Below are 13675 nucleotides of genomic sequence, written 5' to 3'. Positions count from 1 at the left end.
ATCCTATGCCCAACAGAACAAAACACCGCTCGGCCCTGTACCATCCTCATGCTTACAATGCCAACTAAATGTGATAATTCAAGTGTAAACTTTAGCACAGTGCCTGGTACATAGTAAATGTTCATTAAACGTTGGCCATGTGTATAGACCCTGGGTGAATTCTTCTTATGGAATGAATAGTTCTTGGATTAGGAAAGTTCTTATTCGTGGGTTTTTATGCACCAGTTCATCCGGGTGCCTGTTTCCTTGGCTATAGCTCTCACTGCCATCGAGTTTGTTCTGACTCATAGCGACTCCACACGACAGAGTAGAACTGCCCCTGTGGCATTTCTGAAATTTAACTCTTTATGGGGTGAAAAGCCTCATCTTTCTCCCACAAAATGGCTGGTGGTTTTGAACTGCTGACCTTATGGTTAGCAGCCCATAAGGCCTTACCCCACAACACCAGCAGGGCTCCTCTTGGACATTGAGCATCAGGAAAATGTCCAGAAGTGAAAGGTTCCCTATCTGCTTCAGTTTGACACTTCTGCTAGCGTCAGGGTCAAATAAAAAGGCTCACAAGGGATGGGAAGCTTTTCTTTTGCCTCTTTTAATGACACCAAGTCCCATTTGTCTAAGTGAGGGCTGCTGTGGACATTATCAGAGTGACAGTGAGTCACTGTGGAGGCAGCACCAGCATTTTTATCTCATCCTATCATCAGGCAATGAGCCGTTGCGGCAGACTCATGCCACAGCAACGATGCAGGTTAGGCACCAATAGGCCTGCCAGGAGAGGCCGGGTCCCAGCATGGTGCCGTTGGAACAGTTCTGCTGAAGGGGCATGATACACAAGCTCCTGTCAGTTCACATTTTCTAGTCTCAGTTTCACAATCTGCCGCATGAGCATAATTAGGCCCACTTTGACGATGGCATGGGATGCCTGAGTGACACTGTATGAGAATGCTTTCTACACCCCACAAGGTTAAGTCAACACACTCCATGATCTTTATTAGGAAGACATCCTTTGCTTTCTGGAATGGCATCTTCTGCCTCTGGCAGAGGCTGCGTGTCCGAAATGACTTGTGGCATGGATAGCAAGCTTGGAGCTCATTTTACACTAGGGCAAGCGACTCAGCTTTAGAGACCTAGAGAGTCCTGGAGAGAAGGAATGCCACCTTTCCCAGGACAGTGATTCTCAGAATCCCCTACAGGACCCGTGCCCTTCCCAGTTTCTGATGCAGCAGGCCTGGGGGTCCTTCCTGAGAATTTGCATTTCAAATGCCTTCTCAGGGGATGCTGCTGCTAATCCAAACACCACCTTTGGAGAAGTACTCTCAGGACAGGCAAGTGGGAACCTGGATTCCTTTCTGGAAGGAGGCAGGCAGTGTGAAAGTCCATGCTGGTAAGGTAGATTGAAAGAAATGAGATTTTTTTTTTGAAGACAGAAGGGAGGATAATATGTAGAGTGGGCAGAACAAAGGGAAAAGTCTCACTCTGTAACAAACGCAAGTAGGGGGAAGTTGCTAGGTGATGGATGAGGGAGAGAGGTGAATTTCCACTGTAGGAAGACCCAGGTGAGACACAAGAGCAGAAAGAGTCGGAAACATGCACGTTCAGGGCAGCAGAGGAGGTGGAAATTTTTCATTTGGAAGTGGGATGAGAGGCTGGCGAAGACATGCCTCCGTAGAGTAAGGGGGCAGCTGAGAGAGCCAGAGGGGGTAATTTCAGGGCTTTGTGGTTTGGCTTGGTAGGACAGCACAATAGAAATTGGGAGCAAGGGGGTGGAATTTAGATGTGTGACCTGCACCGTAGCTTTCTTGCTCTCTGCATTTATCACATCACATCACACCCAGCAAGACAGGCCCCCTCCTCCTGGCTCATTAGGAGATTTGATTCGGCTTGGCTCCTGCTGTCAGCAGCTGTCTGGGGCAGGATCTTAATGCTCCCTGCTCCCCAAGCAGCAGCAGCAGCAGCAGCAGCAGCAGCAGCCTGCAGCCAGCGGCAGAGCTCATTAGAGAAGAGCCCCCCGGACATCGGGCTTTTAGCTTAGAGGTGGCTGGAAAGAGTTAACACCTACAGCTTTAGCTTTACTGCCCCTGTACCGCCTCTGGGTGCCCAGGGGGACCACTATGGGCTGTGGTGACTTCTCCCAGAGCCGTAGCCCCAGGAGCCAGGAAGCAGGTTAGTGAGGCTGAAGAGGAGGGCGAGGGAGGAGCATCAGGCACGCTGTGCTCAGGGTACCTCCTGGCAGTGAGGATGAGCACGCAGACCGTGTTCAGGGAGCTGAGCTACCGCCTGCTGGGGTAGGCTGCTTCAGGATTTACTGACTGTGACAAGTAGAGAAGGGAGTGCTCATCGGAGCGACTTGAAGTCTAGCTCAAGTGGTGGGAGGTGCATGCATATATGTGTGTATGTTTGTGCATGCCTGTACACACATGCACACATGCCCTTGACCTGCAGAAGATCTGACAGCTAAAGAGAGCTCTACTCTTTCCCCAGAGCTCCTTAACCCGCAGCCTCTCTGACCATCCAGTCGGCAACGACTCACAAGCCATGAGGACCGGCCAAAGACAGTGAGTATGGCTATTGCTTCCCCCCTTTCCTCCTTGGGGTACCCATGCAGGCAGATTGCATTATCTATATTTAATTAACCTGCCTCTTCATGCATATCAATTGCTTTCTCCCCTCTGAGGCGCTCCGGTTCTCTCCTCTTCTTTATACATCATCTTTGCTCTTTGCTTTAACCTTGGTTTTTACCCTAACCTGTCTGCCCCAGAGTCACGTGTCCCAGTATCCTGCTGAGCAGGAGCCCACAAGCCCACAGCCACCTACTGATGCACAGGCACTGTGGGTGCAGCCACACCTTTGGGTGTGGAGTAACCCCAAACTCCATCCCCCATGTGTCTAAGCACGACAGGTACAAGAACCTTTATAAAGGTGTTGGGAGAGACAAAGATGCTGGTGTCAGAGTAGCCTGCTGATTCTTACTTAATGCAGTCTAAGGCAGAGCCAATCAATGGGCAGTGGAGGGTCTGAGAGGCAGAGGTGTACAGGGCTGATGCTGGAAGCCAGGAAGGCCGACATCTGAATGGCACAGACAAGCCAGAGCAGGCTGCTAGTGGGGAAAGAGACGCGGCAGGCACAGGTCTGGGCGATACTCTGATCCGAATGGCTTTGGCTATTGTGCATGGGGGTAGTAGTTTTTTGGTTCTGCTCAGGGTGATGAAAGTCCCTGACCTGGGCTATCCTGCCTTAGGGACTATATCCAACAAGTTAGCGGTTCTCAACCTGTGTGGGTCCCAACCTCTTTTGGGGGTCAAACGACCCTTTCACAGGGGTCGCTCGATTTATAACAGTAACAAAATTACAGTGATGAAGTAGCAACAAAAATCATGTTATGGTTGGGGGGTCACCACCACATGAGGAACTGTCTGAAAGGGTCTCGGCATTAGGAAGGTTGAGAACCACAGCCCTAAGGGAAGGGAAAGGAAGCAGATAAGATTTCTAGAGACCCTTAGTGATTCTGTTCTCAGACTTTTAAGCTGGCCGGGTGTGAGCCTGGTGGTCGTTGTTGTTAGTGCCCGCCCCAGCAAGGGTGAGGACAGGAATAAGGGCGTGCCCCCTGCTCCCAGTCCCTGCTCAGTGTCCTGGGTGAGCCTCTCCATAGGCTGCCTAGCGGTTTCCACTTTGGCAAGGCAGCCTTCTCCTCCTGTGATCATATTATTATTAGAACAGCTATTTTAAAGGAATATTTATGAAATATTCTGGGTAATGGCAAAATAACTTAAATGGCCTTCAAACCGGAGCCCTATCTAAATTAGGCTTCTTTTAAGATGGATGCTATATTTGGGGTTGGGGTTCCCCAAGGGGACCCTTTACAGCCAGGCGGCTCCCCTCACGTGCTGCTTCTCCTTAGGAGTTATCTTCCATGGGAGAAAGGGTTAGAAGCTCTGAGAATGGCACCCCTCCCTGGAGAGAAGGATTCTAAGTCAATCAGCCCTCAACCCCCATATTCCCTTCCCAAGATCCTCTCTACCTCAGGTCAAGATGGTCCAGGCCCAGGCCCCGGCCCCGGCAGCCTGCACATCGGGCATGTGCATTTCTGCAGCCGGAACAAGGCAGTGTGGTAACCGTGCCTGACAGACCTCTCTTGGAGTGTCTTGGCCTTCTTCCCACTTGCCCCCTCCCAAAGTTTCACGCACCCCCCACCTTTGGGACAGGGTCCCTGGGAGGGAGGTGAAAATCAGAACAGGATCAAATCCAATTATTTTGAAGCAAGAACTGTCCTCCGCTCCCACCCCCCGCTGGCTGGTCACTTGGGCCCCACTCCAGTAAGAGAAAGAGAGCAGCCATTTTTGGTCCACCAGGCCCATCGCTCCCCTGGGGCCCCTGTCCCACTTTGCAGCGCTGATGGCCAGAGGAACTCCTGACCGGTCCTCAGCAACGAGCAGCTGCCACACAAGTTGCTCTGGTCCATCTGTGGTTGCTCGAACCAAGCCAAGCCCCTTGCTAAGGCTCGGCACACGGTCAAAGGAGGGGGCGCGTTCCGGGCGTTGGCTTGGCGGAACGCTGCTGCAGTAGAAGATGCCTAGTGCAGGCAGGTAAGAGAGGGTGCCCCGCCCCCCTTCACAGCAGCTTCTTTGATTTTAGGTGAGAGGACGTGAAAGGGTAAATCCCTCTGCCCCGCAGTCTAATCTCCTGCCCTGACGGCCCTGCCAGCCAGCCCAAGGTTAGCCGTAGCGGATGTCTGTATGGCTGCCTTACTGATGCCTCGGAGGTAACTGATGAACAACCTGTTTCCTTGCCCGGCCCCTTTCCTCTGCCTCCACCTTCCCAGCCCCCTTGCTGCCTGAGCCTGGTCCAAGCCTTCTTAGCGCGTGGGTGACCCCCTTGCATCTCCCCTTAGCCTCCTGAGTGGACTGCGACATTCTCACCTACCTGCTTCTTGCTAAGTCCTGTATGGCCTTGCAAGCAGGAGCTACCTCAGCCCCTAGCTTTCCCACCTAACTGGCGGAGGGCCGAAGGTCCTGCCCATGCCTTATGGGGTGGAGCTGTGCATGAACTTGTGTTGCACCATGGAGAAACCTCTATGCACTTCCTGGGACAGGAGACTAGAAAACAAAGATGAAGGCAAGCCTTTTGTTGTTGTTTAAAGTAACCTTGACTTTTGACTTGCTTCTGCTCCTCTTCTTTCAGACCTAAGTCATGGGTTTATAAGGCACATTTCAGTCATGCAAGGTGGATAATACAAAACTATTTTTTGGGCCCCAAACCGTATTTTGTTAAAAATCTTGGCAACTCTCTGGGAGAATCAGAACTGCCCTGGATCACCCCCTTTCTGCTGGGCCCTGCTAAACTTCGTTCAAAGGGCTTGAGTGGATTTCCCATTTTCTGAGAGTCCCTGTCAGGGCTCTCGGAGGGCAGGGGCCTGGTGGCATGACGACTGATGTTCCAGCGCCCGGGGAATGGGCTGCCTGAGTGGGCCCTTGACAGCAGTGTCAGAATGTGGGGACTCGAGGGCCCTTAATCAGCTGCTCCCGCGGCCTGCTGTCGGAGCACCCTGTGGTCTATAAGAGTGAGTGGACACATAAGATGCTCATGGTCTCAGGAGAGAGCGTGGCCCAGCCTATGTTTTGCAATGGCTCATGGTAGAAGGCGTAGCTCCGGCAGGGTGGTCTGGCTTTCTGCAGAAGAGAGGATATTGCTGGGGATGCGACTGTTCCGATCTGAAGAAGCCCTCCCTGTGGGAGACCAGTGTTGTCCATCCCTCAGAGTATAGTACCATCCCAGGGGGCATTAGGTGGATAAGAGTTCTCTGGGGGAGAAAAATAGGCAATGGCCATGGTCAGGAATGGAAGCCCAGCTGAAGTCAAAGGAAAGGATTAGATCAGATGACCTCTGAGGTCCCTGCCCAACCCTCTGAGGATCTGTGGAAAAAAGAGGACGGAGCTACCAGTCGCTGAGCATGTGAAAGTCCTCCTTTGGAAACCACTCATCCGTTTTGATACCAAACCCCTCCCGCTTACCTTTGCCTTCCACAGGAGGGGATAGCAAACCTTGGTTAAAGATCAGGGTTCCACAAATGTGTTCTGCCAAGGGCCACAGAGTAAATGTTTGGGTTCGTGAGCTATGCTGTTTTTATTGCAACCACTCAACTCTGCCCTTTGGGTGCAAAATAGCCTTGGGCAATATGTAAACAAGTGAGCTTGGCTGTGTTCCAATAAAACTTTATTTGCACAAACAGGCATTCAGCTGGGCCTGACCCACAGGTTGGAGTCCTCTGTGTGGCGCAAATAGCATTACTTACTTGTCAATTCATCTGGGTTTAGGTAAAGGCAGCTGGTTATGGCCAAGCCCATTCCGATTCACTCACGGCGCCCCCCCCATGTGCCTCAGAGTAGAACTGTGCTTCATAGGGTTTTTCAGTGGCTGGTGTTTAGAAATGAGATCTCCAGGCCTCTCTTCTGAGGCATTGCTGGGTCTGCAAGAGGTGCTGACCTATGTTTTGCAGCCAGGTGTGCTTTGTGCCTCACTAGGGCCGCCTGGTTAAAGGTAGGCAGGAGCTCAGAGTGGGAGTCAGAAAGAGCCATCAGCAAGGTTTCTGAGTCCACCCTCCACAACAGAACACGATGTCAGGGCCGATGTCCTTACTGTAAGTGCCATTATCCGGGTCCTGGGGGGGAGGGGTGCGATTAAAATCTATGATATCTAAATATGCCTGTTACAATGTAAGACTCGAGTACAGAGCTAAGCCCAGATATGAACAGAAACGGGAGAGTCTGGCCAAGCAGATGTAAGAATGGATGGAGAGTGCCCTGGTCCCCACTTGCAGTTGCTCCTCTGCAGTTGCTCCTCTCCTCGCCTGCACCCGGCCCTCCTTGCTGGTCTGTAGCCATCAGGACTTGCTTGGCACCGGTTCATTCGTGATATACTGAATCCAGATCCACAGTTTCACAAGATCCTCGGGATGACACATGATTGTGAGGTATACGTAGCTATCACCTGAGGATCTGGTGACATTATAGATTTGGATTCCACCTGTCTGAGCTGACAATGCCAATTCTCCAGCAGTGGATCAAGCCAGAACGAGCCACTTTGGATACCACTGGGGGGGCAGGGGCTCTGCAATCAGGAGCTGCTGCTGCGCTGCCTTCCTAGTGGAAGGGAGGAAAACCGTGGATTGTTATCTTGTCATCGCTGTATTTCCTTTCCCAATGGAGAATCCTACTTTTGAAATTCTTCTAAGCTAACACCTTCACTGACTTCCCATCCACTCTAGAATGCATGAAGCTTCTAGGGGTGGGGGACCTTTTCAGTTGTCAAGGCAGGGAGTCAGGGTATGAGCTGGTCTTCTAGGCTTTTCTCCTCCTGCTCATGAAGCCTGCAGGGGTCCCTCGGGGGAGGGGCGGGGACAGTGCTGGCTCCCGGCAGCTCCAGGAGCCCTTTGTAAAGCTAAGGGTGACACCCCCTCCCACCCTCTTCTGCCCTGTGTTGCAGGAACAAAGGGATGAGAACACGACTGGGATGCCTGTCTCACAAATCAGATTCCTGTAGCGATTTCACAGCCATTCTTCCCGACAAACCCAACCGGGCTCTCAAGTGAGTGTGGAGCACATGCTGCCCGGGGTGCCCATCTGGGCTGCAGAAACCCCTTCAGCCCCACCGAGCTGTTGCCCAGGGGAGCCAAGGGGTGGTGATAAACCCCCAGTTCTGGGCAGCTCATTTGATGTGTCCTTCCATATCCCTGAGCCTGTCAGTGAGTGACAGGCTCTGTTCCCTGGGCAGCTCTCCGAACCTTCATTGAATCTTCTCCCTCTGCCCATCCCAGAATGGGGAGCCCCGTTTTCCCGTTAAGAAAACCCTCTTTGCCATCTCTCATCAATCTGTGGGTGGCGAGGGATACTGCTTGGTTTAGCTTTGATGTCAATCCGAGCTCTCAATTGGGAAACAAACACTCCAACCGGCTGTAAAAATATGCCGAGGTACGGATCCTCTGGATCGCGCACCCCTTCTGTTCTATGTAGGCACGCCATCCGTGCTGTCACAGCTGTCACCTCATCCAGCCCTCCTGCAGGTCTGGCTCCTGTTCAGAGGGGAAGGAGTTAAGGTGACAGGAAGGGACAGCTGCTGACCAAGACTCTCCTGACACCTTTAGATCCGGCCCTTAGCTTGTTTGTTCGACTGAAAGCCATAGTGGTCCACTCACGGAGTCCCAATCCTGAGCTTTACCGAGTTCTTTGTACGCATGCTCACGCTTACAGGGACAGAGCCGTAGGAATTAACCCCCACCCTAACCCCCACTGCACTCCCTATAAATGTTCCAAATGGGTCCCCTGTGTAAATCTTGGTCGTGTGGCAGGAGAGGAGGTTGATTCAGAAATATTCAAGGGACACCTTTCCCCTTCCTAGGAGACTGTCCACGGAAGAAGCTACGAGGTGGGCAGATTCCTTTGATGTGCTTCTCTCCCATAAGTGTAAGTAGATTTCCGTTTGTACCACGTCCCAGCAAACCATCCGCCCAGGACAAGTTCTACTGTGACCCAGGGACTGCGCAGGGTGTCCAGACCGCTCTGGTGCCGCCCTCACAGGACCTCCAGCCTAGAAGGGAACAGAGATAGGAAACTAGAATTTCAGTGCAGTGGGATGAGGTCCGAAGATCAGTCTCTGGAAGCCTTTAGGGTGTCAGCAGTTTTAGCAGAAGAGAGCTTCGCTTAGGATTTTGGAGTGATGCCTTTGCAGGGGTGAGAGAGTCCAGGCTCCAACCCAGGTTTTGCTTGTAAGCCTAAGTGCTAAGATACACTGTGCACAATGAGATACACTGTGCACGATGCCATCATACATGTTTTCCAGCGACCGGTCCAATGGTGTTAACCATATTTACCATGTTGTGCAACTGGCACCATTAGTTGTTTCCAAAATGCTTTTTATCACCCTCTACAGAAACTCTGTCCTCATTAAGCAATAATTCCTTAGTCCCCTCTTTCCACAGCCGGTGGCAACCTCTAACCTGCTTTCTGTCTCAAAGCCGGTGCTGAGTCTGGATGCTGCACACACATGGAACCACATGGCCTTTTGTCCTGGGGTGTTGGTCTAATTTCACTTAGCACAGCACCATGTGTTCACGGTTTATCCATGTGGGAGCATGCAACGGAATTTCACTTCTCTTTGTGGCTGAATACTATTCTGCTGCATGTGTGCGGCACCGTCTGATCTGCTGACGGCCATTTGGGTTCTTCCCACCACTTGCCTGCTGCGGATGGTGCAGCAAGGAGCACTGGAATTCAAGGGCCCCTGTGCGTCTCTGCTTCAGGTCTTTGGGGTAGATATCTGGGAGGAGATTCACTGGCTCTTATGGTAATTCTCTGTTTACCTTTTTGCGGAACTGTCAAATAAGACTGATTTTCGGACTGCTTTTCCTTTGGAGGTTTACTCTCCCATTTGCTTTAAAATCAAACCACTCACTGCCATCGAATTGATCTGATTCATAGCAAGCCTGAGGGCAGGGTAGAACGAATCCGGTGAATTTCTGAGACTGCAAATCTTCATAGCCCCGTTTCCCCTCCCCGCCTTCGGGAGCAGCTGCTGGGCTTGAACTGCTGACCTTGGAGTCAGTACCCTAACTCATAACCCACCACGCCACCAGGGCTCCACCCTCCTCTGCATTACATTTGTATCACAGCTTCTCAGATCTGGGGTGACTCTACATTTTCCTAGAATCTACCTTTTTGTATCCTCTGTTCTTCCATTCCCCACCCTCCCTCATCTTTTCTCTCATCTTCCACAGAGGCAGAAATAACTGCTGTGACTATGGGGGGCGGTGTGTGCACGTTCCTGGTGGCCAAACTTCCCTTGTTTTCTGACCACGACCCAGTTCAAACAATGGGGACTTTGCAATCTCCATGGCATAAAGTAGCCGGAGGTGCAGAGAGGAAATACCCGGAGGGGTGAGGACGAGAGAAGCTCCTGCTCAAAGGAAAGGAACGTTTCACGGCGACCTCAGGCCAGAGTCTTCACAAAGGCTGGCGTCATCGGGTGCATGGTGTGGCATCCCACCTGGTCACCCCGTAGACCTTCTCTCATCCCAGGCCAGACAGAATCCTCAGTAATGTTCATTAGTCATTCTCATCGCAGACTGGGAAAGAACGAGCGTGGTTGGAAATTACTTAGATGCAGTATTTCTTAGGTTGTATGAATGCTAACGATAAAACCCTTGTGTAGAATCTTTCTACATCGCATCACAACAGTGCGAGTGGCAAACATCATTGGTCACTGCGCCGAGGCCCTTTCCGCTCTCTTTTCCCTTGACTGACACCTCATCCTCAAAGAGCCTTGCTGCTACAGGGTCACGCATGCTCATTACCACGATGCTGTCGCTGAAACTCGGTGACACAAACAGAGGCTGCAATGAGAACACCGTTCGTCCGTGGAGCGCGTGCAGACGAACGCAAGTGGGTTGGAGCGTCGCTGGAGTTGGGGTATAATGCCAACTCTGACCAGAGCGTGCCAGATGGTTTGATAAGTGAATGAGCCCAGAGACTGAGTACCCTTGGCGCTATATTGCTATGTGTAAGCTGGGCTTATAAAAAAATGTATCTGTCTAATTACAGGGATGTTTTTATAAAAAGAATGAAGTTTTTGCTGAAATACTGCACAGAAGTTTTATGGACAGTCAATTTTGGTGTCTCCCCCTTCTGACAGTGTAATCTGGTGCTGCCTGAAGTCCTCCCCCCCCCACCCCCCCAGTGATACCATGGTTGAAGATTCTCTGTGGCTGTATTAGAAGTTCTAAGTAAGCTTGGAACAGAAGAGCTGTGTTCAGTTTATTGGGAATGCATGTCTTCATGCAATTAGGAGGATTGGATGGAGTCAGGCCTTTCTTCTGGATGTTGGCGCCTTGCCGGTATAGTGGGTTATGTGTTGGGCTGCAAACCATGAGATCTTCAGTTCAAAACCTACAGCGGCTCTACAGGAGAAAGATGAGACTTTCTACTCCTGATCAGAGTGACAGTCTCGGGCACCCACAGGGTGCAGTTCGGTTCTGTAAGGTCGCTGTGTTGGAATCGGCCCAATGGCAGCGCTTGAGTTCTGCTGCTACATAGCGAGGTGGCTTTACTGCAGTCCCCCAGTAGTCACAAGATAGCTTTAGAAGTGGTGTTCACTTCAGCTGAAGAAGTAGCTTCCCCGCAATGCCACTGGTCCTGAGATATTTGCTGACAAATGCTTTTGAATTGATTTTTAAATGAAATTCAAAAATTGAAGAATAAGTATGTTTTACTACTGCAAGTAATTTGGTGACACAAATGGCCATTTTCATGTTCTTGCACTTGGGAAGGAAAACAGAGCTGCCTAGGAACAGTATCTATAGCATATGGTTCTACCCCAGACAGCAAGCCTGTGCAGTGAATTTGCCAAGCATGACCATATTTGGGGTTTGACAGTCATGCTGGTTTTTTGGTTTTTTTTTTTTGGAGTGGTGAGGCTATTCTGAATGCTTTGTTTCTGGAGTCTCCTTAGACTAATACAAGGTCACCGACGATTTACACCTTCTTTGCTGTTGGATGGCATTCAAGGTCATCTTGAAGTTTGGTTTCTACGTCAGCCTCAGCACTGACTCCCTGAGCTGAAGTCCCTGGGGCACTTTTACCTTCTCAAACGGGGCTGGAAATACCTGCTGGCTCCCTGCCACCGGGACCGAGAAGCTTCATGAGAAGATGTCTGTAGGTGATTTGGGGTTCTCTCCTCAAGGGTCCTCTGTAATAGCTTGGTGGCATTTTCTTAGATGATGCCCATATTTCTCAAATGCAAAGTGATGCACTTGGAGAGTGCGGTGGCAGACTCATCTGCGGCTACTAATATTAAGCCATTCTGGACAGAGTGCTTGGAAGCTTCCGGTGTATTTGGTTACTGCAGTCGTGGGACTTGGAGACTTAAGACATTTCATTGGCTGCATTCACTGCCTTCTAAATCTGAAGACACTTGAATTTTTCTCTCAGAGAAGCGTTGGTTTCCAGGAACTCAGTAACACTCTTCAGAGAAGGGGATTCTGCTAAGCGCTTACAGTCTGACACCAGAGGACTGCTTTGTAAAAGAGCTACAGAAATCGGCTATCAGAACCGTGCGAGTCCTGGGATCCTCTGGGATGTTTGGTCTTGCACTTGTGTGTGGTAGGGAAATAAAAAAGCCAGTGGCACAAATGTGTTTGAGGGTAGAGGCCACGGTGGTTGAACCTCGAAATTTGAGAACTTGAACACTTGCTCCCTGCGTTAAAGCTGTGGAGGAGGCTGGCCCAGGCTCCTGGCCCGGGGATTGAGAGCTCGCTACGAGTCTGATGAGTGTGGGTGCACATTGCGCTGCAGTCTGCGCTGGTAATGCTTGGCTGATGAGAGTGTATGTGTGCTAGTCTCCTAGGAGGGACACTGGTGGTCAGAGGTGTGCAGGGCTTCCAAGGACAGCAATCAAATGTCCTAAAAGAACATAAAGAGTGGAGAGTTACTGGACAGCCGGGCTCCGGAGGAAAGCGGATTAGTCTAGAACTCATTCCCTGTCCATCTCACGTAGGCCTCCTGACCTCTTCTAGTTTCGGAACATTCAGCGAATTCTACCTTTCCTAGTTTCAACCTCTAGGCCACCATTGCCATCCCTGTTAGTTGTTTCGGGCACTCATTTGTCTTCTTAGGTTCAGCTGAGTGTCCACAGTGTCCACAGTCGAGGCTGCCACAGGGGTGAAGTAGCACACAGCCTTCTGAGAAGGCAGCCAAGGCTCCACACAACACGAGGGACCAGGCCGTGTGCTGATCGCAGAGGGAGGCAGCCTCAAGATTTCACGTAGAAAGCTGATTTTCAGTGTTCCTCTTAAACTTTGCCGAGTCAATGTTAGACACCCTGCTCGGTCTGGGAAAGGAAGAACTCTTTGAGTTGAAAGCACTCTTTCTGCTTACTTGGGGGACGTACTTGTGCACAGTTCAGAGCATTGGGTGGGAGTCAGATCAAGGTTCTGAAGTCTGACCCAGTTATGCTACTGGATAGCTTGGGGCCATGCTGGAGCCCCAGTCTCTTGGTGCTGCTGCTAGGTAATACCGAGTTGGCTCCAACCCACGGTGACCCCGTGCACTCTAGACCAGAACACCGCCTGGCCCTGCCCTTCCTCACCACTGTCATGGCGGAGCCCAGGGTGCCAGGCGCATGTCCATCCTTCTCCTCGAGGGGCTTCTCCCCTTGGCTTTACCAAACGCAATGTCCTTCTCTAGGGACTGGCCTCTCCTGGCCACCTGTCCAAAGTGTGTGAGACAAGGTCGCACCAGTCTTACTCCTAAGATGCATTCGGGCTGTTCTTCTACCGAGACCGAGCTCTCTGGTCTTTGGGCGGGCACGGTACGTCCAGCATGTGTCCCCACGCTGCTCAAAAGCAATTGCATCCCTTCTTCTTCGGGCATCCTTATTCAGTGTCCAACTTCCCCATGCACATGAAGTGACTGGAAAGTGTCCTCACAGGGACGAGGAAAGGTTTGGAGGAGGGAGTCTCAGAGTCTGGATCCAGTCCTACCTCCCTGGTGTAGGCTGCTGCCTGTCGCAAGCAGGTGGTTTGAGCAGGACACCAGCCCGCAGGGTTAGCTGGAACTGTTCCAAGGCGGAAATGACGAGAGCCCCCAGAAGAGCAGCCTTGGCCTCTGCGCTCTGAGCCTCCCCCTCCTGTGCA

The 13675-nt window shown here is 51.4% G+C and overlaps 1 protein-coding gene across 2 annotated transcripts in view; it reads left to right on the top strand.

Annotated features, from left to right (window-relative positions):
* The window catches only part of RGS8 (regulator of G protein signaling 8), a 60008-nt gene that overhangs the window by 22351 nt on the left and 23982 nt on the right, over positions 1–13675 (top strand). Inside the window, exons 1-4 of one of the 2 annotated variants that reach the window (XM_045298267.1) lie at positions 2322–2552; positions 4630–4756; positions 7477–7578; positions 8389–8453. In XM_045298267.1, coding sequence (XP_045154202.1) covers positions 4731–4756; positions 7477–7578; positions 8389–8453 — 193 coding nt within the window. In that variant the 5' untranslated portion in view covers positions 2322–2552; positions 4630–4730. Of the gene's footprint in view, positions 1–2321; positions 2553–4629; positions 4757–7476; positions 7579–8388; positions 8454–13675 lie in introns of those variants that run through there. The other variant, XM_045298266.1, reaches the window with a different exon arrangement.

The sequence above is a fragment of the Echinops telfairi genome, unplaced genomic scaffold, assembly GCF_000313985.2.
Source record: "Echinops telfairi isolate 266 unplaced genomic scaffold, ASM31398v2 ScPeMD7_7424;HRSCAF=8462, whole genome shotgun sequence".
Taxonomy (NCBI): Eukaryota; Metazoa; Chordata; class Mammalia; order Afrosoricida; family Tenrecidae; genus Echinops; species Echinops telfairi.
This window is presented reverse-complemented; position numbering and strand designations above follow the sequence as displayed.